At 36.6% G+C, this 25367-nt stretch overlaps 1 protein-coding gene and 1 long non-coding RNA gene across 3 annotated transcripts in view; one reads left to right on the top strand and one right to left on the bottom strand.

The window, feature by feature from the left end:
- The window catches only part of LOC141420794 (uncharacterized), a 73861-nt gene extending 48942 nt beyond the window's left edge, over positions 1 to 24919 (top strand). Inside the window, exons 3-4 of the long non-coding RNA XR_012445439.1 lie at positions 19984 to 20086; positions 21726 to 24919. This is a non-coding gene — a long non-coding RNA (uncharacterized lncRNA). The remainder of the gene's footprint in view (positions 1 to 19983; positions 20087 to 21725) is intronic.
- Positions 1 to 25367, bottom strand: part of Golm2 (golgi membrane protein 2) — a 67688-nt gene that overhangs the window by 37670 nt on the left and 4651 nt on the right. For both annotated transcript variants that reach the window (XM_074065857.1, XM_074065856.1), the window contains exons 2-4: positions 8933 to 8987; positions 5337 to 5439; positions 3288 to 3378 (exon numbers count right to left, since the gene is read on the bottom strand). In XM_074065857.1, coding sequence (XP_073921958.1) covers positions 3288 to 3378; positions 5337 to 5439; positions 8933 to 8987 — 249 coding nt within the window. The remainder of the gene's footprint in view (positions 1 to 3287; positions 3379 to 5336; positions 5440 to 8932; positions 8988 to 25367) is intronic.

Here is a 25367-nt window from a genome sequence, read left to right as displayed (position 1 = left end):
TGTACAATTAATATACACAAACAAAAAAAATTTTGGCAATACTGGGGTTTGAATTCAGGGCCTCACACTTGCTAAGCAGGCATTCTACCACGTGAGCCACTCTCCCAGTCCATACTGATAAAATTTAAGAAAAAAATTAAAAGTCAAGAAACTACTGTTCAAAAACACTTTTTCACTGAAAAAAGTTCATAAAGATTTTGTCCTTTTAATGTTATTACTGACATTACCTTTACGTGATGGATTAATTTAAATAATTCTTAATAAGACAGCTTTCTAAATGGATTTGTGATTTGGTTAGAGGACCCCCCTTTTTATTTTTATTTTTTTGATGGTACTGGGGTTTGAATTCAGAACCTTGTGCTTGCTAGGCAGGCACTCTAGTACTTGATCCACACCTTCAGTCCTTCTAATTGTTTTTGAAATAAGCCTTTTATTCTGAAATAATTTTAGATTTATAGGAAAAGAACTACTCCTTAACCTATTTCTCTAATTTCCTTACTTTACCATGGTAATTTGCAAAACTAAGAAAATAATATTAGTACATTATTATTAACTAAACTTCAGACTTTATTTAGATTTCCTCAGCTTTTCCAGTAGGTCCTTTTTCTATTCTAAGATTAATTCAGGACACTACACTGCACTTTAGCCCACAAGTCTCCTTAGTCTCCTCCTGTCTATAACAGTCTTTTTGTCCTTACATTACAAAAGCTGCAAACAGTTTTTATTTATAGACACTAAAATATAAATTTCTTATAATATTCCCATGTGATAAAACATTATTCTCTTGAGTTTTTTCAGCACACAGCAGGCTAGATTTGGCCTGTGACTCCCTTCCCCAGAGTAATTTCTAAGATAAACACATGCTTGGTAAATTAACTAACAAATCAATCAATAAATAAACCATTGAATATAATTATGTCTTGATTCCTATAGTTAATCTGGATTTGTCCCTATAAAAACATACTCAAATTTCACAGAACCAAATTGTTACAGTAGCTGAACAACAGGGCATGAAGGGAAGGGAGCAGAATCAGGTGTGAAGGTATAAAGTGTTCCACCCTAAAAAGAAGTGGTTCCCAGGGGAACTCCATCCCTGCTCTGCATTGTTCCAATTAGGGTAGGTCAAGGGCAAGGAAGAATTGAAGAGGCATTCATTAATTAATAATATAAAATTTACCCTATTATTATATGTATATCAGGCTTATAATGACACAATAGCACAGAAAATTTCTCTTCCCCTTTCTTTTGTGTTCTACCATGCTCTTCTAACCTTCCAGTGTCTCAGTACTACCTTCTGGCTACCCTCAATGCCTCTACTGTTTGCTCACTTGGGCTTGCCTTCCTCCACCAATCTATTTTCATATCTTTTCAAAGTAAACTACGAGAGGTAGCAGCAATTCCAATTTGTAGATTGAAAAAAAAAAGAAAAGAAAAAGGTCACCTTCAATACCCTGCTGCAAAACTGTAGCGAATCTAAGAACAAAAACCTTATGTCTTTAACTTCTAGTGCTTTAGTTGAAATGCTAGCAAACAGCAAAACAATTAACTTTTCACTACTGAATTGTTCTTCATTTTATCATAAGACTTATATATAATCCATGCCGTCAGTGAAATTACAGAGCATTCAAAAAAGATTTATATCCCTGATAGTTAGTGGTCTTCAGAAAAATTCCCTCTATTTCTAAAATAATCTTTATGATACTTTAACTAAATATGGATATATAAAAGAATCTGCCACCTCAAAAAGTATGAATCAAGGCTGGGATGTGGCTTAGTGGTACAGCATGTGCTCATTAGCACATGCAAGGCTCTGGGTTCAATCCCTATCATCTCCAAAAAAAAAGTATGAGTCAAAAGTGGTAATAGTGGGCATATGGTTCTAAGGAGACTGAGGTGGAAGAATGTTCAGAATGCAATTCAATTCTGTACTTCAGATGCTTATAATTCATTTTTCCCATAACACCACTCAACTTCCACTGAAAATAACAAATCTAACATTTTCACTTTATCACTTAAATTAAGCACATTAACTTTTACCTTGCTTTATGAGCACCATTTTCTTTTTGGGGAGACATATTTTCACAAAATTAAGAGCAGGCAAACACTCAGCAGATCACATGATGATTTAAACACAAACGACAACAATGTGGGACTGACAGAGCTCCTCTACATTAATTGAGCTTCATGATGTGCACAGAGAAATTGAAAATTTTTGGTTTTGAACTTTAAAAAATTTTTTTTACCATGCTCGGTGAAAACTGCATGTAAAAAATCTGTAAATAATGTTGCCTTACTGTAGTGGCTAGTGTTTCATGTCTGTGCTTTAAGATAGGGTATTAGAATAACAGTGACTGATAATGTAAGGAAAAGTTTCTCAAATGCGTAAGATAAGAAATGGAGGTTGAGTTGGAAGGATCTCCAGTTTAATCCAGCCTGGGCTACATAGCCAGATCCCACATCAAAAAAAAAAAAAAAAGAAAAAAAAAAGTGCACACACAAATAAAAAACCCATCACCAAAAAGAGCTGGTGGAATAGCTCAAGGTGAAAGCCTGAGTTCAAACCCCAGTACCACAGGAAAAAGAAAAAGAAAAAAAAAAAAAAAAAAACCCACCTAAAATATTATTATTATTATTATTATTGTTATTATAAATAGGGTCTTGCTATGTTCCCAAAACACCCTCAAACTCCTGGGCTCATGCGATACTCTTGCCTCAGCATCCCATGTAGCTGGGACTGCAGGTATGTACCACTGTGTCAGACAAAAATTATTTTTAAAAAGTCACAAAAGAGCTGGGCAGTGGTGGCTCACCCAAACTACTCAGGATGCAGAGATCAGGAAGATCGTGGTTCAAAGCCAACCCAGGCAAATAGTTCCCAACACCCTATCTTGAAAAAACCCTTTACAAAAAAGGGCTGGTGGAGTGGCTCAAGGTGTAGGCCCTGAGTTCAAGTCCCAGTACTGCAAAAAAAAAAAATAATAATAAGTTACATAAAGGATATTTTAGCTCAAAATTAGTTTTATGAATTAAAGAGCTGGGGAATGTGACTAAAGTGGTAGAGTCCTTGTTCTATCACCAATACCACAAACAAAAAAAGAGTTAAAGTTATATTTTTTGCAATTATCCAATTTACTCAGCAATAAAATCAATGTCCATTATTTTTTTAAGTAGGCAGGACAGAATACTAAAAATATACTGTTTTATAAGCAAAAGTACAACTTTTTAATTTCTACGTTACTTGACATAACAAAAACATATTTTGGTTTAGGTATATTTTAAAAACTTACCTTTTGTTCCTGCAAAAATTGGTCTGCTAACTTTTTAATATTTTCTTCATGCTGTGCTCTTAATTCCTTGATCTGCTGTCCACACTGAAAGCTAAATTACAAAGTCATTCTTTTAGATTATATTATGTTGCATTGAATTCTCAAAGCTATCTAGAAGTTGACACACACATTTAAAACAATAAAACATTCAGTGAGTAGAGGAGAGTAGCAGAAAATAACGTAAGACAACTCAGTCAGAATTTTTAAATATTTCAACTTTAATGGGGGATAAGGAATACTGATAAAAGCTAATTGAAAAACAGAAACTAGAAAGATGAAAACAATTCTTATTCTATTGTTTTCCAAACTGCACTATAAAAAAACAAATGTCAAGGCCAATTTTAATCACAGGAGAGGAAAATAAAATACAAGAAAAAACTGTGAGACCAACTTATAGTAATAGATGATAAAAGCTAAAATTAGGAGAGTTGATAAGGAATGACAGCTATTTATTTGTTCAACAGTATTTTAAACACTATAAGAAAAGTCCAAATCATAGAATAACAGGAATGGAAAAAACTAAAGAAGATGATCAAGTGTACCATCAAGAGCAAATGAAAAAAAAAAAAAGCAAAACAGTTAAATACAGTGATTTTCTGCTGAATAGGCAGTCAAAGGATATAAATAGATCATTCACACAAAACAATGAATACACAGAAAAATGTTAACTTTTATCATTATAAATGGAAATTAAATATCTATTTACATACAATGTAGTACCTTATTTCTATATTAGAAAAATTAGAATTACAACCAATGTTAATAGAGCTATGGGGAAACGTACATCATAAATTAGCACAATCATTTCAGAAAGCAATCTTTATCTATGCTACAATAACAACAAAACTGGTAGAACATTCTTTCTCAGGAATTATACATTTGAGAATAAACACTAGGTGAAATAGTAATGGGCTGGCAGAGTGGCTCAAGTGGTAAGAGCGCCTGCCTTGCAAGCACAAAGTCCTGAGTTCAAACCCCAGTGTGCCACAAAAAAAATTTTGACTGATGCAGTGGCTCAAGTGGTTGAGTGCCTGCCTAGCAAATGTGAGGCCTTGAGTTCAAACCCCAGAACCACCAAAAATTTTTTTTTAAATTTCTCCAAGTAACGGGAAAATTTTTTTGCATAAACAATTCTAAAGCTGTGAGACTTTTTTTTGTGGTACTGGGGTTTGAACTCAGGGCCTTGTGCTTGTTAGGCAGGTGCTATACCACTTGATCCATACCCCCAGCCTACTGTATTAGTCTTATTAAGAAAAAGAAAACTACAGTGGCTCCACAACTGAGAGAAGCTAAACAAGTTCTGGTACATTAGTATGCTGGAACAATAGATTATCTCTCAATATATTAGGTCTCTAATCCTAGAGGTATATGAAAAAGTACTGTATACTTGTAGGTTAAAAATACAAGTATGTAAATAGATGCATACTGATAATCTACAGTAGTCTGAAATGGATAAACTTTTAAAATATAGTGCATCTTTCTTACTTTAGGTATATAGATCTAAAAAAATACCTTTTACTCTAAAATTGATTAAAGGTACAATAAAGTTTTTTAAAGAACAGTTGCTAGAAAGGCCCCTAAGATGTTCCCCAATCTCTTCACTGCATATACAAGTATGAGCAAGGACAATGAAGTGCAGAAAAGAAGCAGGCAGCACTCAATCCCTCAGCTGAGGTCATGTCCCTTCATTTTCTAGAATGTCCCTCAAAAAGAATCATAGACTCTTCTTTCAGTCGTTGCCACATCTAATCTGACAGACTAACAGCTTGTAAAATTTTTTCTCACAATGAATGCTACAACATAGGCAAAGTCAACATGTTCTATAAAAGATATTTTTATGGTGTTTAACATATCAAGATACTTCACTGAGCCACTCAAAGATAAAATGAAGTGAATTTAAAAAGACCTAAGCAAAAGAAAAATAGAAGCCAAAAAGGACGAACTGAATTAAGCCCAAAAATTGGACAAATATTTCAGATTCATAGACATTTGTTACATGGAGCATCTTACCTTTCATATTCTAACCTCTTCACAAGGTAAGTATTGTTCTTCCTGTAGTCCTGAAGCTGGTCTTCTTGTCGAAGAAATTCCTGACGAAGCTCAGCAAGTTGCTCTATCCACACAAAGAACCAAAGGAATCAAGTTTACTCATTGTCTTATTGAGATACCATAGGATGTTCTTTTAATTACACACACTTCTCAATTCTTTACTCAGATTCTCAGAAAGTTAAATTATGTAATTAATAACACACTTAACTATCTTTTACAACATATCCATGGTAAGATTTCTTTTAAATTGCCTCAATTGCTTTCACATCAACCTGAAAAAACACTAAGCTGTGGAGACAATATCAAAAAACCCCACCTCTCTCTAAACTTATCTGCTTTATACAAGTAGAAAAATTCAAACTTTTTAGATATGCTCACTGTGGTTACAGAATTCAATGTTTCTTTTCCTTTCTTTCTTTCTTTTTTTTTTTTTTTTGTGATATTGGGGTTTGAACTCAGGGCCTCATGCTTACTAGGCAGGTGCTCTATCACTTGAGTCACTCCCAGCCCTTTTTAGTGCTGGATTTTTTTTTTTTCAAGATAGGGTTTCCGCAAAGTATTTGCCTGGGGCTAGCTTCAAACTGAGATCCTCCTGATCTTGGCCTCCAGAGCACCTAGGATTTCAGGCGTGAGCCACCTGTGCCTAGCTCTTTTTTTTTTTTTTTTTTAAGACAGGGTCTTGCTAGGTAGACCAGACTGGCATCAAACACAAAATCCTCCTGCCTCAGAGATTTATATTGTATAAACAACGGGTATTAAAATTAAAATATAATATGTAACTGTAATGCACCAATACTCTTAAGTATATAACATCTATTTTTCACAGAAGGCTTTTCAAGTACTCTAAAGATACTTGAAAAAATGCTTGGAATATCTATCTATCTATCTGTCTATCTAAATATACAATTTCCATCCCCTCAAATTTTTTTGGCAGTACTGGAGTTTGAACTTAGGGTACCGTGTTTGCTAGGCAGGCACACTACCACTTCAGCCATGTCCCCGGACCTTTTTTGCTTTATTTTTCAGATAAGGTATTGTTTTTTTCCTTGGGTAGTACTCAGATGGAGATCCTACCAGCTATGGCCTCATGTAGTTGGGATCACAGATGTGTGCCATTACACCTGGCATATTGTTTGAGATGGAGTTCTTGCTAACTTTATACTTGGGTTGGTCTCAACTGCGATCCTCTCGATCTCTTCCTCCTGAGTAGGCTGGGATTACAGGCAAGGACAACCACGCCCAGCTGTGATTTCTATTTTTAAAAGTAGGTATCAAACTGAGCCTTTAATCTCATCACTTGGGAAGCTGAGGCAGGAGGATTATGAGTTACAGGCCAGCCTGGGTTGCCTGTCTTAAAAAATCTGAGAGATCCTGTCTTAAAAAACAAAACAGATGAACAAAAGCAGATATAGGGCTGTTGAGGCCCTAAATTCCCAAGCATCGGGGCAGGGGAATGGGGGAGAGGAGGAGGGGAAGCAAAGGCAGATGTAAACATTTAATTCATTTAATTTTATCCATATTAGAAAAACAGTATAATAAAGATATATCAAAATGCTAGCAGTGATCCTGGGCATATTTTTTTTCTATACTTTCTAAACTTTATTGTAAAATAATAGCTGTGGCAATAAAAATTTAGGTCACAGGAACATTTGTTTATATATATATATAAGTAAAAGCTCTAACAAGATTCATAATATCTATTATATAGTAAATAATCAAATATGAAAACTCAATGATTTGCACAGAATGCTTTACATATTCAAGGCACATATAAAATCTTTCCTTTTATTATATTATTTCTCCAATACATGGTTGATCTTCCCCCCCACCTCAAACAAATATGATTACTCTGTGGTCAGGTAGCCATAAATGACCATGATGTAGGGGGGATAGGGCTAGGGATTGTAGGTCAGTGGTAGAGAACTTGCCTAGCATTAAAGTGGTCCTGGGTTTAACTGCTAGCACAGAAAAAAAAAACCAGGATGGCAGAATGGGAGTGGCTCAAGTGGTAGAGCAAGTGTGAGGCCCTGAGTTCAAACCCCAGTACCATCAAAAAAAGAAAATAAAAAACCCAACAAAAACTGACAACAGAAAAAAAAAAAAAGAAGAGTAGATCATAGGCACAAATGCAACTACCAGAAAGCATTTCTGATAGTCAAAGTAGTTCTAAATCATAGATAGCAAAAAATTAACCATTTTTATTTTGGAGTTACAACATACAAGTAACTCTGCCCAATGGTTTTGCTAGGTTACTACATTACAAAGCCAGCTGAGGTTGGCTACTTCAAGAATGATAAAAACAGATCATCTAGTTCTATCTAAACAAGTTTAGAATGATAACAGAATAAAGGGATGTTTAAGAAATTGAATAGCATGTATTACCCACAAATGTAAACTCAGAAACAGTACACACAAGGTTTTAAAATATATAGTTCTGGAGGGGGGCAGGGTGGAGAAACAATGTATGCACATGTGAAAAATTAATAATAAAAAATCATCCTTTAATGACAAAAAAAAAAAAAAATATATATATATATATATAGTTCTGTTTAACCAAAGGGTGTGAGGAAGAAGAATTGATCCTCAGACTCCCAAACTCTGAAAGATCAGTGGGTAGTATGAAGAACATAAGCAGAGTTGTTCTCTTTACCCTTCCCCCGCCAAAAACTTCATACCTTAAAAAAACCCTAAAAAAACTTCATAAAACCTCCTATCACTTGATCTGTATATGTGTGTATTTTTAATTCAGTATTTAAAATTTATTTATTATATATTTACCTCTCTTCCAGGTTTCTTTCTATTTCTGGGGTATCTAAAACATTAAGTTTGGAGGACCTGACCAAAGCATTCCTAGACCTGAATGAGTTATTTTAGCAGATTAGACACAATGCAGAAGGAACACTCCTCACCTTTTCTCTGTAAATTTCATGGCCTCAGAAGCGACAGTTCAATTTTCTTTGAGGAATTTAAGAACATTTAATTGCCTGAATACTTTCTATGCACAAGATTAAAATGTAGGCTTCAAGTTTTAAAGTGCATTTATTACATATGAAATCTTATTCTTTTTTGGGGGGAGATACTGGGGTTTGAACTCAAAGGCTCAGGGCCTCACACTTGCTGTACCAATGAGCCATGCCTCCAGCCCTTTTGTTTTTTTTTTTTTTGCTTTAATTATTTTCCAGGTAGATTCTTGCATTTTTGCCTAGGCCAGTCTTGAACAGAGATCCTATCACCCATGACTTCCTTGTAGCTAAAAGCACAGGCATATATCACTACACCTGGGTTATCGGTTGAGATAAGGTTGCTAACTTTTGCCCAGGCTGGCCTTGAACTGTGATCCTCCTAATCTCCTCCTCCTGAGTAGCTGGGATGAGAGGTGTGAGTCACTGCATCTGGTTAAATTTTCTAATTCTATCTTAAGGCAAACGGATAAATGTTTTGACATCAGAGGAGCTTTACTCAGAAAATTCTATTTCATTTAGCTGTCTTACTATTTCCTAATTCTTAAAGATTTTAGATATGTACTTGCTTTTACCTTTACTCCATAATTTTGTTACCTTTTAAATGATGTATGTCTGCCATCTGATAGGATATGTTGTTCTGTAGTTTAACCTGAAAAGAAATTGAGTTTTCATTTTACTAAAGATTATGTAGTTCTATTCATATTTACTGGTTTTTGCTTATATTTACTTTGAATTTAATCATAAATGCAAACAAAAGCTCTGTTAAGGAAAGAATCATCTGAAACAGTAAATGTCAAGTCCAAAGTAATGCTTATCAAGCTCCCGTAACATGACACAGTACCTCTATGTGTAGAATCCTACTCAGGATACAGAACTGTGGTTACTACCCTTTAGGAGTCAGTCTACAAGAACATTAACAAGTTCAAAGTGTGCCAAAACATAACTGAAATTAAGACTTACCATTTAATCTAAAAATTAAAATAAGACCTTTGATAAGCCATACACAAAGAACCTCTTGTGTCTTAGTTCTTGCTTTAAACAAGCTTCTTCTAATTATAAAATGTAACTAAAATATCACCACAAATGGGTTCTCTTGTCTACCTCAAGTTGACTTTATGCTGAAGGCACATTCAGACTCATACTAATCAGAAGCACCAATATCAGTGGTCTAATGGTCATGATAAATGCCAACTCAATTTTTTAAAAGAACATTTTAACAACTTTCAGTTTTTGAAATAGCTATAGATTCAAAGGAAATTTCACAGGAAAGATAGTACCTTCACACAATTTCTTTCAGTGGGTACATCTTACATAACTATAATACTACATCAAAACCAAGAAACTGGCACAATGTGTATGTACAGTCCTATGCTATTTTATCGTATGTATAAATTTGTGTAACAACAATTACAATCAAGATACAGAACTATTCCATCATCGCAAACATCTCCGCACACTCTTTTACAGCCACACATATCCCCTTTCTCCCACTCTCCAGGGCCACGGTACAGGACAGAATAATATAGAACAATTAATAAAACTTGAAGAGTAGTCTCAAGGAATCAATAGACAAGGTAGTACCTAAAGTGGTATAATTACTATAGGAATTCAGAGATTAATGAAAGCTTCTCTCTGAATTCAGTACTGAAGCTAGGTAAAACTTGAAGTACGTGTAAAAGGGCATTTCACCTAGAAGACAAAACATAAGAAAATGTACAGAGACAAGAAAGTATGGAGTATACAAGACAAATTCTACCAAAGTACAATTTGACTGACACACATGATATAGGGGAAAAGGTGGTAGGAAAGAAAGATATGGGAAAAAAAGACCATGGAGGACCTTTACAACCAGGTAAAGTCTATTCTTCAATTTGAGAGTCAGTGACTATCAAACTTAAGACAAAAGTTTATCCATAAACAAATACCAGACAGCAGCATAAAGTGCTCCAGTTGAAGAAGAAATAGGAGTCTAGGAGTCCCATTTTCTTTCCCTTTAGAATCTTGAGGGGTTTGAAAAAGGAAGTTTACAATGTAATGCTGATAGGCAGTCGCAAAAAGCAATAAAGTACTACTACATGATGTGACACGGTTGTGCTTTGAAAATATATATGCTAATGGAAAAAGTCAGTCACAAAAAGACAAATATTGTCTCATTTCATTTATATGAAATGTACAGAATAGGCAAATCCATAAAGAAAGAAAACAGATTAATGTTTCTCAAGGCCTGGTGGGGGAGGAGGGAATGAGGAGTGACTTTTCTTTTTTTTTTAATGGTGATGCTGGGGATTAAATCCAGGGTCTTCTGCATGCTAAGTACATGCTTACCACTAAGCTATAGCCCTGGTGACTTGTTAATGGGCACAGACTTTCTTTTGGGGTGGGGGGCAGTAAAAGCATTCTGGAATTCAACAGTGTCACACTGTGAATATATTAAAGATCACTAAATTACACACTTTATATGAATTGCATCTCAATTTTTTAAATGCAAAAAATACACATAAAAATGCTGAGTGTACTATGGGACTATGAGCACCACACAAGATTCTGGAGACAGAACAATGGATAAACACCAGGTACTCAAGGAGCTCATTATTTAAAAGACGCAGTCAAGTAAATAGGTGATTGCCATTGTATCATTGGAGGCTATGACATGATGGGAGAACTTAGCTGCTTCTGCTAAATACAGCTTTGGGGGAGAAGGGATGGCTTCTGGAGATGATGACAAGGGCTCAAGTGACTCCTTTAGAAAGAGTAGTGTTTGCCCAGGGCAAAGTAGGGAGAAGTGAGGAGGAAAAGCATTAAAGGCATGTGTCAAAATTTAGAAATGGAAAACACTGAACATTCTGGGAACTGCAAGCAGTTTCAAGTAGCTAAAACAGAGAATTAAGGGGGAATAGGAAGAAATATGAATAGAAATGAAATCTTTGTCAAACAATGTGGATACAATTTATAGAATATGGTAAACCTGTAAAGGACTTTTAAGCAAGGTCATGATACCAAATTTGCAATTCTGAAATCAATGTATCTGTGAAGTATACTATAGAGGGCAAGACTAGAGGGAGGGAGACCGTGTCAAACATTATGGTCACATTACAGATGAGAGAATATTGGTCTAAGGCAGGGGTGTGGAAACTATGGCCTGTGAGCCTATTTTATAGGGATGAGAAGCTAAGGTGGTTGTTAAATTTTTTAAATGTTTGGGGGGAAGAAAAAGATTTTGTGGTATCTGAATTATATGAAATTCAAATTTTGGTGTCTTTAAATAAACCAGCCACACAGTTTCATTTACACATTGTTTATGGCTGCTTTCAGTTATAGTGGCAGTGACAGAATTCATGTAGCCTACAAAACCTAAAATACTTACTATCTTGCTCTTTTTTTTTTTTTTGCAGTACTGGAGCTTGAACTCAGGGCCTGTATCTTCAGCCACTCCACCAGCCCTTTTTTGTAAGGGTTTTTTTCTAGATAGGGTCTTGTGGAACTATTTGCCCAGGGTAGCTTTGAACCGCCATCCTCCTGATCTCTGCCTCCTGAGTAGCTAGGATTATAGGTGTGAGCCACCAGCACCCAGCTACTATCTGGCTTTTTATAGAAAAAGTTTGTCAACTCCTGGTCTAAACTAATTGACTAAGAAGAGAGAGGTAAATATATGTGAAAGATATTAAAGGTAAGAATGAATAGCTCACTGATTGGTTAGATACAGGAGTGAAAGAAGGAGTATGTTTATATTTCTAAAGAGGGGGACAAGATGAGTAATAATACAATTATCCGTAGCAAGGAAACACAGGAAGAGAAACAGACTCAGAGTGGGGAAGTGAAGAATGGAAATTATTTTTTCAGATCTGGACCTGTTCAATTTGAGGGATCTGCAACATTCCCAAGAAGAAATCTTCCATAGACAGATGATATATATGGGTCTGAGGAATGATTTCAGAGTTATTAGTGTAAGAATGGTAATCAAAGCCCGGGGAGCCAGGTGCCTATAATCCTAGCTACTCAGGAGGCAGAGATCAGGATAGTGGTTCTAGGCAAACCTGGACAATAAAAGTGAGATCCTATCCTAAGAATACCCTACATAAAAAGGGCTGGCAGAGTGGCTCAAGTGGTACAGCACCTGCCTAGGAAGCATGAGGCTCTGAGTTCAAACACTAGTACTGCAAAAACAAAAAACAAGAAACACCCAACAGCAACAAAAAAAACAAAAACATGGGAATGGGATCAGTGAGGGAAAAAAAATGACACCTAGTTGATTAGTTGATCACTAAGAACTGATGTCTAATAACTTCTAATTAACCTATGTCTACACTCTTTCCTAGTTTCTTTATTTTCATGATCCAATTTCTTTTTTGTATGTATTGCCTGTCCAAAGAACATAACCATATACTTGCTTTCAAAAAGTATGCATTACATGATTTTTCAATCCATTTTTGATGCTATCCCAGTTTTTCTGTACTCTTTATTTTAAACCTGAGTCTTATTTTAAACCTCTTGAATAAGAGGCTATGAGTGATCTCAGTTTCCCTTTATGTCCTTTAAGTCTTTTACACTTAAAAAAAATAAGCCAGGTGTGATGATACATATCTATAATCCTAGCACTCCAGAGGCTGAGGCAAACTTGTAAGTTCTAGGCCAGTCAGGAGATTGTGTCTCAAAAACAAAAAGAAAAATTAAGGGAGGAGGAAAAATTCAATATTCAGACTAATAAAATAGTAAAGGATTATATAGGCAGTACTGCTTTATTCTGTTATCACTTTCATTTTCCCTTCAATCTTCTTTATTGAGAATGGAAATGCTGATCCAAATGGCTTATATATAAGGTCCTTCCATTTCAAAAGCTGTTCTAGAGCAATATATTTATTATTAATGAGAAAAATCAGTTTATCCTAATAATAGCCTTTCCTTAATCCAAGCATAATAAATGTACTTCCCATCTCATTCTTTTCCATGTGCAGTGATTTTTCAGTTAGCTTTATGCCATACTGTTCTTTGGCATCTCACATTCTCTATTATTCCTGTTGATCTTCCCAGGAGGATTCTCAAAAAGATTTTATATTCAGTATTCAGTATTAGCAGTGGGCACCAGGTACCAGTTTCTCTCACTTGCTATTAATACCAGTTTCATTGTGCTAGTCATTTCATCTTCCACACGCCTTCGAACATAGGCATCAAGGATTTTCTTAGGATCTTATGGAGTCCAGCTGCCAGCCCATGAAACCCGTCTTTTCCCTCTTTAGCAATTTTATCATTTTGCTAATTTACAGAACCTAGGTGTCTACCACTAAATTATTTGCTCATTTTTTCAACACTACAATATTACAGCCACCTGATCCCTCTTCTCTCCACGTAAACATCTCACTCCAGATGTTGGGAATTGAACTCAGGACCTCGTGCATGCTAGGCAAGTACTCTACTCTTGAGTTATCCCCCCTAACCCCCCAAATTCTTATCTACCTCCTAATTCATGTTGATAAGGAAATCTTCAAGCCAAGGATGGTGTTTCACACCTGTAATTGCAGTTATTCAGGAAGCAGAGATCAGAAGGATCATGGTTTGAGGTCAGCCCCGGCAAAAAGTTAGCAAGACACTAATCTCAACAAATAAATTAGGCTTAGTGGCATGTTCTGTGGTCCCAATTATGCAGAAGACCACAATTAGAAGGATGAAGGTCCAAGGCCAGCCCAGGCAAAAAAACATGACACTCTATCCCAAAAATAACTAATGCAAAAAAGAGGGCTGGAAGTATGGCTCAAGTGGTAGAGCCTCTTAGGCATAAGACCCTGAGGTGAAACCCTACTACTCCTCAAACATTCAGCATGGCCTTTTTTTTTTTTTTCCAGTGGTACTGGGGTTTGAACTCAAGGTTTTAAGTTTACTAGACTGGCATTTATGCCAGAGCCAACCTAGACCATGATCCTGCTATTTACATGTCCCTTAGCTGGGATGACAGGTGCTCACTACCACCCGGGCTTTTCATTGGTTGAGATGGGGTCTCAGAACTTTTGAGGGATGTGAGTCCCACTCTTGGCTTCAGTACTGCCTTTTAAAAGAAATCTGAATGTGTTTTCACCTATCACAACACTGTCTTATAATCATCTTGCAAAATCTAAGAATTATGAAACAATAATTTAATTTTTGCATATTTATTTATTTGTAGTACTGGGGCTTGAACTCAGGGCCTACACCTTGAGCCACTCCACCAGCCCTTTTTTTGTGAAGGGTTTTTTTTGAGATAGGGTCTTGAGAACTACTTGCTTGGGCTAGCTTCCTCTTGATCAGCTAGCATTACAGGAGTGAGCCACCGGTGCTTGGCTTAATTTTGGTTTTAATCTTATGTTTTCTACTATCTTGAGTCCGTTTATAAGACTTCTCCCATTTGTTTTTTGATTTTTAGTATTTTTTCCAATTCAACTTTTTTCCTTTCATATTTTTTATTAATCATTTCTGCATATAGATAGGTCTCTTTTGCTCTTTAACTCCTTTGGCTTTACCTTTCCTCTGAGGGTCTTTGCATCTTTTAATTCCTCTACCATTCTATCACCTTCAAAAGGAAGCCTAACTTCCAATTATTCTTCCTGTTAGTTTTAATTTTCTTGTGTCCCAATAATAATCTGCTTATCTTCTAAATAACTCTGTCAAAACTTCCCAGCTGTTGAGAAATTAATTTGAGTTCTTACTACCTGATTGAAAAAGAAATTATCTTCACTTTGCCACATACATTCTGTTCAATTGGCAATGCTATAGGAATACTTTTGTTTTTTTTGCTAAATATATTCTAGGCATGTTAATAGCATGTATACTATAAAAGGTATTATTTCTCGTTTTTAAAAAAAAAGTATTTTCATTACCTGGGTTCACTGGTCATTTTTTAAGTTACTTTCAGGGTTTTGGTTTTTTTTTTCAGTTCTGGGGATTGAACCTGAGGCCTTGTGTATGCTTAGACAAGTGCTCTCTCACTGAGCTACATTCCCAGCCCTACTTTCAGGCTTCTTGCTTACTAAGAACATGCAAGATATCCTTATACAATATGCAATAAAGATACCAAACATTTATTTTCTCTTTCAAATTGTTTTTGCAGATGAGAGACAGGCACAGGGATGGCTAGATAGACATACAGATACTTCACAAACACAGCCCAGCCTTTGCCTAATTTACATCTATGGTCAGACTCCAATCCAAAATTCAATGATCCTTCAAAAATCTGTGGTAGGTTGAGTGCACTGGCTTGTGCCTACAGCCCAGGAATTTGAGGCCAGCCTGGGCAACACAGTGAGACACTGACCAAAAAGGAAAACAAAACTTGCTCACACTTGCAATCCTACCACTTGGGAGGCTGAGATCAGAAGGATAGTGGTTCAAGGCCAGCCCTGGCAAATAATTATGAGACTCCATCTCTAAAATAACCAGAACAAAATGGACTGGAGATATAGCTCAAGTGGTAGAGAACACTGCTTTGCAAGCATGAAGCCCTGAGTCCCACCAAAAAAAAAAAAAAAAAACAGAACAAAAGAAAACAGAAACTCCCGCAATGCTCAAAACACCTTTGCCTGGTTCCTGAGTCTACTAGAAGAGCCTCATAAGCAGTTCTTTCAAAAGCAAAACATATTTTAAAATCACCTATGGTCTTATTTCCAGTAAGAATGTTACTTTGTTTCTTTTCTACCCTCATGGTTGTCAGAAAACAGATTTCTTTAAAAACAGAAATTGTGTCTCTCATTCACCCCTGTGTGTCCAGGACCCACAAATATTGAGTAACTCCCTAACCTAACCCACTATTTCCCTACTCTTTCTCTTTGTACTATATTCTCTCACCTACCTTAAGTTATATTTTATCTATAGTCATAAAATTTTATTTTTTTTTGGCAGTACTGGGATTTGAATTCAGGGTCTCATGCTTGCTAGGCAGGGGCTCTACCACTTGAGCCACCCTACCAGCCCTCTTTTGTGTTGGGTAGTTTCAAGAAAGGGTCATGCGAATTGCCAGGGCTGGCTTCAAACCTCCTGCTCTCTGCCTCCTGAGTAGCTAGAATTATGGATGTGAGCCATCAATACTGGCCATATTCATATAATTTTAATTAGGCTTCAAGTCTTCTTTAGAACACTTTCACTTATTTCTGCTTGTTATTACTTCCATTGCCTTGGGCCTTATTTCTCCACTTCTGTAATACTTGTTTCTCTGGGATGTGCAGTTCATCTATAATAGACCAATTATCCTTGTTCTCATTGGCCTTTTCCGTGTTAATGTCTTAAAATTTGTTTACTATCCTTCCTGAGACCTCTTCTGAGGTATATGGTCTTTATCTCTTTTTCTCAAAAAAAATTATCTTCTCCTAATATTTTCTTACAGCACTTCTTATTCATCTTCAGGTACTTTATTCATTTTCCTCTAATCTTTTATCCTCCAATACCTAAAATGTCATCTTTATTTTTCTACCAGCTCTTTCTGAAGTTCTTTAATGCTTTCTCCATCTCATGTGGCTTCTCTGGATTCATTTTGGCAGCTGTTACCAGCTCAGTTGCTCTGGTTCTTTTTTCATCTGGGGACCTTGAAAATGGCTTAGCTGTGTCTGCTTGACTTTCATTGTGCCCTGTTCTTGGGCAACTGGCACAACAATGACCATTTATTTCAAAGGTTATATACACTTGGCTTTTTACAAGATGTTATTATTTGTCTTCTATCTCTCCACACCAGAAACTTAAAAAAAAAACCACTATATCTCACACTCAGATGATTTATAGAAACAATTCTATCTTCTTTAACATAACTGCCAAATCCTGGGGAGCTTTGGAAAAAAAAAAACAAAAACACCAACCACATATTCTTCCTTTCCCACCCCCTCATCGTTGTTTCAGTAGTCTGGGGATAGCATGGGAACCTTTATTTTTAAAAGCTCAGGAAATTCTGATAAACAGCCAGGTGTAGCAATTACTCACCTATAGTATGTTTCTGGATCAAAATGGAATACCATTAGTAATAACTGTGCTACTCAGCTTTCTGTTACTGTAACAAAATACCCGAGATAAATTGTGATGGTTAAGCTTTTTTTTGGCAGTACTGGGGTTTGAATTCAGGGCCTTGCACTGGCTAAGCAAGAGCTCTACCATTTGAGCCATGCCCCCCATCCTGTTTTCAGGAGATTGCCTTTCTATTCTTGTTTTGCTGAGTTTCTATCATGAATGAGTATTAAATTTTGTCAAATGCAGAAAGCAAGGATATCCAATCTCATTATTCTATTTAACACTGTACTAGAGGATCCTAGCCAGGATAATAAGGAAAGAAAAAATAAAATAAAAACATCCAGATTGGAAAGTGGGGAGGGTAGATGTTTTTATTTGTAGATGACATGATCATGTAGCCAAAGAATTCTATGGAATCTTAAAAAAAAAAAAAGCTATTGCTTTTATTTTTTTATGATTATTAGCAACTTTTCTATAAGAACTAGATGAGCTCTATTAGAACTAGCTTCATTAGAACTAATGAGTTCTCATATAAAAATCAATCAATATGCAAAAAGCAAGTTTTCTATATTCCTGAAATGAGTAGAAAACAGACAGCATAAATACATGAAGTACTCAGATACTTAGATATGCAAGTCCTGAATACTAAAAACCATAAAATGTTACTGCAAGAAATTAAAGACCTAAGACCTGGAGATACATTATGTTCATGTATTATTCAATATTGCTAAGATTCAATTCAACTCAATAATAAGATAACCTATTTTATTTATTTATTTTTGTGGTATTGGAGTTTGACCTAATGGCCTTGTATTTGCAAGTGCTCTACCACTTGAGTCACACTTTCAGCTCTTTTTGCTTTCAGATTACTTTTCAGATAGGGTCTCGCTTTTTGCCCAGGTCTGGCCTTGAACAGCCTTCCCCTATTCTGTGCTTTGAAATATGTAACACCCTTCATTTGGTACCCTGTTCTCATCTCTTACAGCTTCTCATTCATTCTTTACCTCATTAAAACCTAGTCTTTTTTGGGACTCAACTAAAACTAAAACTCTGTCTTCCCCAAACTTGTAAACTAGGTTAGTCTTCCTCTCCTATCTCCTGCTCAAGTGTAAGTTTCATAATCATGTATAACCTGTCTGTATTCATAAAATGTAGCACAGAAACTGACCTCAAGTAGAAATTTAAACATATCTGATGAATAAAGAAATGAAAATGGGGTTACAGATGAAAGCACAAGGTATATCAACATTGAGTGGGAAAGCCTAGGATATCCAAAATAAATGGGTATTATTTATACTGTAGAAGAAAAGTTTCAAGAAGGAGAAACAGAAGAAGTCAACTATACAAAATGCTTGAGAGAGTCAAGTATAAGAGTGATGATGAGGGGCTGATGGAATGGCTCAAGTGGTGGAGCACCTGCCTAGCAAGCACAACACCCTCAGTTCAAACCCCAGTGCCACCAAAAAAAAGGAGTAACGATAAGGGCCAGCATGGTGATACATGACTGTACTCCCAGCTACTTGGGAAGTGGAAACAGGAAGGCCGCTGTCTGAAAGGTTGGCCCAGGCAAAAGTGCAAGACCTTGTCTGAAAAACAAACTAAAAGCAAAAAGGGTAAAGGTATGGTTCAAGTGGTAGAGCACTTGCAGCCCAGAGTTCAAACCCCAGTAATACACACAAACACATTCACAAAAAGAGTGAAAATGACTTGAACCTAGCTCTTTGGAGTCCTAGGCAGGAGGATGGTGAATTTGAGGCCAGCCTGGGCTACATAGTCAGATCCTGTCTCAAAATCAGAACCCAAAAACAAACATAAAAGAGTGAAAATGTTATTTGATTAGGCCTTCAAATGAGAAAAAATGTTGCTCCAAGTTAAAGTTAAATTAAATACAGAGTTGAAATTGTGAAGAGAAAGCAAATCATTTTACATTAAACAGAAAAAGCTTCCTGCAGATAAGCTGGACATTATCCTTAAGAAAAGGACCAAGTTTGGCAGATATCAACAATCAGATATGGAAGGCAACCGAGCAAGCTCTGAGGTATATTTCTAAGGAAAGTTAGATAAAGTTAGTTAGGAATAAGAAAGACAGACTTGAAGAACTATGAGAAACTGAAATTACTGCATACACACCCTGTTTGTCCCTAGAGGTAAACCTGGACTTTCAATCGAAGAAAACTTTTGAGGAAGAAGCTAAAATGGCAGAATCTTAAGACTTTATCCAAAAATTACATGGAGTATTTCTTTAATGAAGTCATAGTTCAAAAACTACTTCCAGGGCTGGGATATAGAAAAAAAAGCAAAGACAAAAAGTACTTCTTTATCACTTCAGGGGGCAGATGTCCCATGCCACACAGCAATACTTTGTTGTTGTTGACAGTACTGCTCTTGCAAGCAGCTGCTCTACCACTTGGGCCACACCACCAGTCTAGAATTGCTCTTGGTGCACAAGAACGAATTAGGAGAGACTAATACTGTGCAACAATTCCAGCACTTGTGCCCACCTGTGCCAGGGCCCCTCGGGTACCTTTTAGCAGTGGAACCCACCTTCTCCAGCCTGGTCAGGCTTGGTGAGGTCCTGAGTACAGTGCACAGAAGGGCATCCTGGTTGCCCCAACCTCAGCCACTGCCTTCCCCCTCCCCCCTTAGCGCCCCTCCACCCCAGACTTTTCACTAGACGTGTTAATTCCCAGATTTCACAGAGCTCTTCTCACCCCAAGACACCTTTGAGGAAACTTTGGTCTCTGCTGTGACATCTGGATGCCAAGATGGAGGTGGCGGACAAGGAGTTATCAGGTACAGGATGCTTCTAAATCTATAAGGGTCTGTGCCTGCTATGTCCTGCAGATCCTGCAGAGCCAGAGGCACTCATGAATGCACCCCTCCTCAGTCTGTTGGACTGGGCCATTTGTTATCTTGACTGTGCAGACACTGCTATAAATGTCCTCACCCCATCATTTAGGTCTCACTGGGGCATCTCTGTAGGTTTCTAAGATTAGGAGTGGCATTCCTGTGGGCTCCCTTCAGCTGAGGCTGTCCACAGGCTCTTTACTCACTCTATTGCACATTCGCACTGCTCAGTGACCTCACCCACACTCAGGACTTTACATTTACTCATCTGCCAACCTGTGCCCTCCTGTGGTTTTAATATTTATTTCCAGGACCACCAAGATGTTGGACATTCTCCCATGGGCATTAAGAATTCTTGTTTATTGTCTTTTTTTCTTTTCGGATTCAATTCTGTACAAATATTTATGATTTCTTACCACAAAATTCTTTTTTTTTTTTTTTTTGTGGTAGTGGGGCTTGCACTCAAGGCCTACACCTTGAGTCACTCCAACAGCCCCCATTTTTTTTGTGTGTGATGGTGTCTTGGAGATAGGGTCTCGCCAACTATTTGCCCTGATGTCTTGGAGATAGGGTCTCACAAACTATTTGCCCTGCTGGCTTCGAACTGCAATCCTCCGGATCTCTTCTTCCTGACTCGCTAGGATTAAATGCATAGGCCTGGCTATTTTGGTAATTAATATGCTATAATAATATTCTGTGGCTTATCCTTTTACCAAATAAATTTTTTGGCGGAGGGGGAAGAATTGTTTCTTTTCCTCTATGGAGTGGGTAGAAGGAATCTCCGTGAATGTCCTTTTTTTACCTTTTCTCTGCATTAATTAAGTCCTAACCATCATTTTTTCATCATAAAACAGCATTTATTAGATGATAAATTGCACATCAGCTAGACATAATCAGTGTCTGTTGAGAGATTGCAATCTAGAGATAAGACTGATGAGAATGAACCAAAAACAGTGAAACTGAAACAGACAAATAGTAGAAGTACATACTGCAAACATACTTCGTAGGTATCCAAAGCAACTAGAGATGACAGCATATCCTAAGGTTTACATAAATATTTATGTTGTATCCCCCTTCTGTCTAATTAGCCATTATTTTTCAAGAAGCATCTTGTTTTATGATTTCCATGGTACCTCCTGAGACTCCTTAGTCTCCTATTATTGGAACAAGAGAAAACAGAGAAATAGGGAGACAAAAAGGTGGGAACACATTTTAAGTTCATTTTAGCAATTTTTGTCAACTGAAATAATATATTTGGATTTTAAGAAAATACAAAACCAAATTTTGTCACGTTTCCTATACCAATGCACCAAGGAAAGAAAGGAACTAACAATATTAAATATCAAATTCTGTGGTGGGGAATCCTATATCTATTTTATTTCATCAATCCTCCTCATTTTATGGGTGAAGAAACAGATATAAGAGAGGTAAGGACAAAATTGTAAACTCAGATCTGCTTGACTCCAAAAGCTCTTACTCTTTCTATTAGACTATATTACCCACATAGAATAATGATATTGTAGAAGTTATGTAACTAACATATCAAATACCTTTGGAGTATTCACTATGTGTGTTTATTTTCTAGGAATGCTGTAACCAAGAACCGCAAACTGGATGGCATTAAAAAAAAAAAGTTATCTCACAGTTCTGGTGGCTAGAAATCCAAAATCAAGGGGGTAAATTTGATCAAAGTACATTATATGCATGTAGGGAAATACCATAATGAAACATCTTCGTACAATTAATATACACTCATAAAAAAAAGAGAAAAAAAAATCAAAACTCAAGGTATTGCCAGAGCCTCACTCCCACTAGATCCTTTCAGAAAGGATTCTCCATATTCTGGTAGCCCCAGAATATGCCATTCCTTGGCTTGTGGCAATATAATTCTAATCTCTGCCTCCCTCCATCTTCCATGGCTATCTTCTCAATGAGTCTCCATGTGTCTTCACATGGGTTCTTCTAATTCTGTTTTCTCTTTTTATAAGGACACCACTTATACTGGATTAAGGTGGGACCTCAGATCAACTTGATTCAATCTACAAAGGCCTATTTCCAAAGAAATATTCACACATGCCACCGATTAAGACTTCAACATAATTTGGTGTGGGGAAGTACACAAATCAATCCCTCTACCCCAAATACATTTTTTAAATTGTTGTGCTGGGTGGGGGTACACTGTGGCATTTGCAAATATTCTTACAATATATCAAATATATCACATTTAAATTCACTCCCTCCATCATTCTCCTTTATTTCCCCTTCCCCCCAACAAATGTTCGTATCAGCATTAAGAACTATCAGAGATGTACAGGAAAAAATTTAAAGCATAGTTCTTCCTCAAGGAACTTAAAATTCTGTTGAGAAGACAAGGTTAACACATAAGAAACTATTAATTTCCCTCCATGGGGGGAAAAAAAAAAAGAAAGAAAAAAACTATTAGTAAAAAAAATAAAAAATAAAAAACTAGTGTGGCTCAAGCAATAAGAACAAATTGTGTATAAAGAAGGAAAAGCATGTTCTGGGTCAGAAGCCCCAGTGGCTTCATGGTATATATACATGATCAGAAGGTGATTAAAAAATTGGTAAAATAGATACACAAAAAAAGAAACAGAGGTTAAAAGTCAAACATCAGGAACAAAGGCACAAAAACAGGAATTAACAACACAGAAAGGCAGACAGAGACAAAAGTAAGCAAAACAACCTATCTGGAATAGTTTGGGTCAGGAGATAGTAGAAGACAAAGGAAGTAAGAGTCACTCCATGGAAGACCTCAAAGACTAAACAGCAGAATTCTGACTTATAGAGTAGGGATATAGCCACTTGAAAATAAGGTTTGAGGAAAATCAGGTTTGCTGAACTGACTAAAATAGAGAACAGGCAATCCCTCACCAGGACCCAAATTTCTAATCTCAGTTTTAATAATGGTTACATAAACATCATCTATAGGAACCAAGAAGGTAGGAAAGGGAATTTGGGAAGAGGGTATCAACTCTGTATCATTTCTAAGTAATATGAAGTAGCAATTAAATTACAGCTAGAATTTGGCCAGATTATGGGTGATGAGGCAGAGGGAAAGGCATGAATAGTAGCATATTAGAAGAACTATAGAAGGCTGACCCTCAAATTAAAGAGGACAAACAGGTTCCAGGGAGTCAGCTAAAACAACTCCAGTAGGAGCCAACTCAGCCTAACTGAAAATTGATAAGGAAATGGAAGTTAAAAAAAAAGTCAGAAATTCAGGAGCAAAAGGGTGATGTAGGTAGGCTGGAACTAAAACCGGATCTTGGGCAGGAACACAGTCAGGGTCCCATCCTGGAGAGAAGGCAGGGCAGAAATAAGGAAGTAACTACAGAATAATAATAGGTAACACAATACTTACTGACTTTTTTTCTTACTATGTCATAGGCACAGTAGTAAGAATTTTAATAGATTTACTTATTTAAACTTTACAATAGTGAGAAAGGTTATTATTGTTTTTAATTTACAGATGAGGAAACAGAGGCACAGAGAAGTAATTTGCCCAAGATTATAAATATACTAAATATGGAATCAGAATTTGAACTGACAATTAACATTTGTTTTCAAGAATTTTTATGGGTACATATTTGGTATGAGTGTTGTGTACACACACACACACACAAAATAAAGATACTTCAGGTCGATGGTGGCTCACACCTGTAATCCTAGCTACTTAGAAATCTGAAATTGGGAGGATCAAGGTTCAAGGCCAGCCCAGGCAAATAGTTTGTGAGCCCTCATCTCCAAACTAACCAAAGCAAAATGGACTAGAGGTGTGGCTCGACCAGTAGAGCATCTGTTTTGCAAGCATGAAGCCCTGAATTGAAACCCCAGTTCCACCAAAAAGAGAAGACATTTTTTGGGAAACAAATGAAATAAACTTTTTCATTCCTTCTGGCTCATGACTTTTTCCCTATTCAACTAAAGTTATAGAGAAAGTTAAATGGAAAAGAGGTCATTTATTGTTCAGCTTCAAACCTCAAAACTGAACTCTCATATATGTATGTTTATAATAGGACAACTTTGAGAAAAACTTTTTCTACACTCTATTCAACAGCTGCTTTTGTTAGTCAAGAGCTTGATTTGAGCCACTTGGACCACACAGCTTTAGTGTATAAGCTACATGTAGCAAGACTCCAAGTTAAAGGAATGGAAATGCCCTATGACAGAACAGTAAATGGAAGGACAGGTCTTTTGGTAGAAAGAGGAAAGAAAAAGTGCTGTGTGTGTGTTAGATTTTCCCTAAGATGTAAACTAAATTGCATGTGACCACAAAATCACAAATTTATACATTGAGGTTCCCAACCCCCAGGATCTTACAATGAAACTATATATAGAGACAAGACCTTCCTTCCTTCCTTCCTCCCTTCTTCCCTCCCTTTCTTTCCTTTTTGAGGTGCTGAGGATTGAACTCAGGGCCTCATGCAAGTGCTCTACCACTGAGCCACATATTCAGTCAAAATAAGGACTTTAAAAAGGTGATTAAGTTAAATAATGGGCCCTCATCCAACATGGCTGGTATCTACGAAGAGTATAAGACAACACTGATGCACAGGCAGAGGGAGCACCATAAAGCAGAAAGGCAGCTATCTGCAAGTCAAGGAGAAAGGCCTCAGAAGAAATGCTGCCAGTACCTTGATCTTGGACTTCCACCTTTCACAACTTGAGAAAATAAAGTTCTTTGTTTAACCACCTAGTCTGCAGTATTTTTGTTATGGTAATGTAGCAAACTAATGTTTTCCTCCAAACTGAAATCCTTTATAGGTAAGGCAAAAAATATGGAAAATTTGGAGGAATCCAGAGAAATGGGGCTTGTTTCTCACTTTCCTGGACAAATTTCAAGGTCCCTTATTCTGTGTTTAATGGCCTAGGTAACACATTGGAAATGGCAGATAGCATAATACATTGGAAGAAGCAAAAGTTACCTTTCTGATTCCTGTAGAGCAGAAATTCCTAGATTTCCAAAGATAGCCTGACAGTAGCAACAGGCATGCATTAGCACCCACATCTGAAGCAGGAAATATTCAAGATGAGCCTGGAACATGTTATAGTGCCAAAAAATAAGGAAGGGTATGTCACAATAAAACTGGGTATGGGCTATATGAAATCTTCCAGTAATTACTGGCACATAAAAATAAGAAAGAGAGGTAGAAGTCAACTGCAGGAGGTCCCCAATGCCCAAAGCTGGAACAATTTAAGCAACAAA

Source organism: Castor canadensis, chromosome 2, assembly GCF_047511655.1.
Source record: "Castor canadensis chromosome 2, mCasCan1.hap1v2, whole genome shotgun sequence".
Taxonomy (NCBI): domain Eukaryota; kingdom Metazoa; phylum Chordata; class Mammalia; order Rodentia; family Castoridae; genus Castor; species Castor canadensis.
The sequence above is the reverse complement of the archived record's forward strand: the minus strand, read 5'-3'. Positions and strand labels throughout refer to the sequence as shown.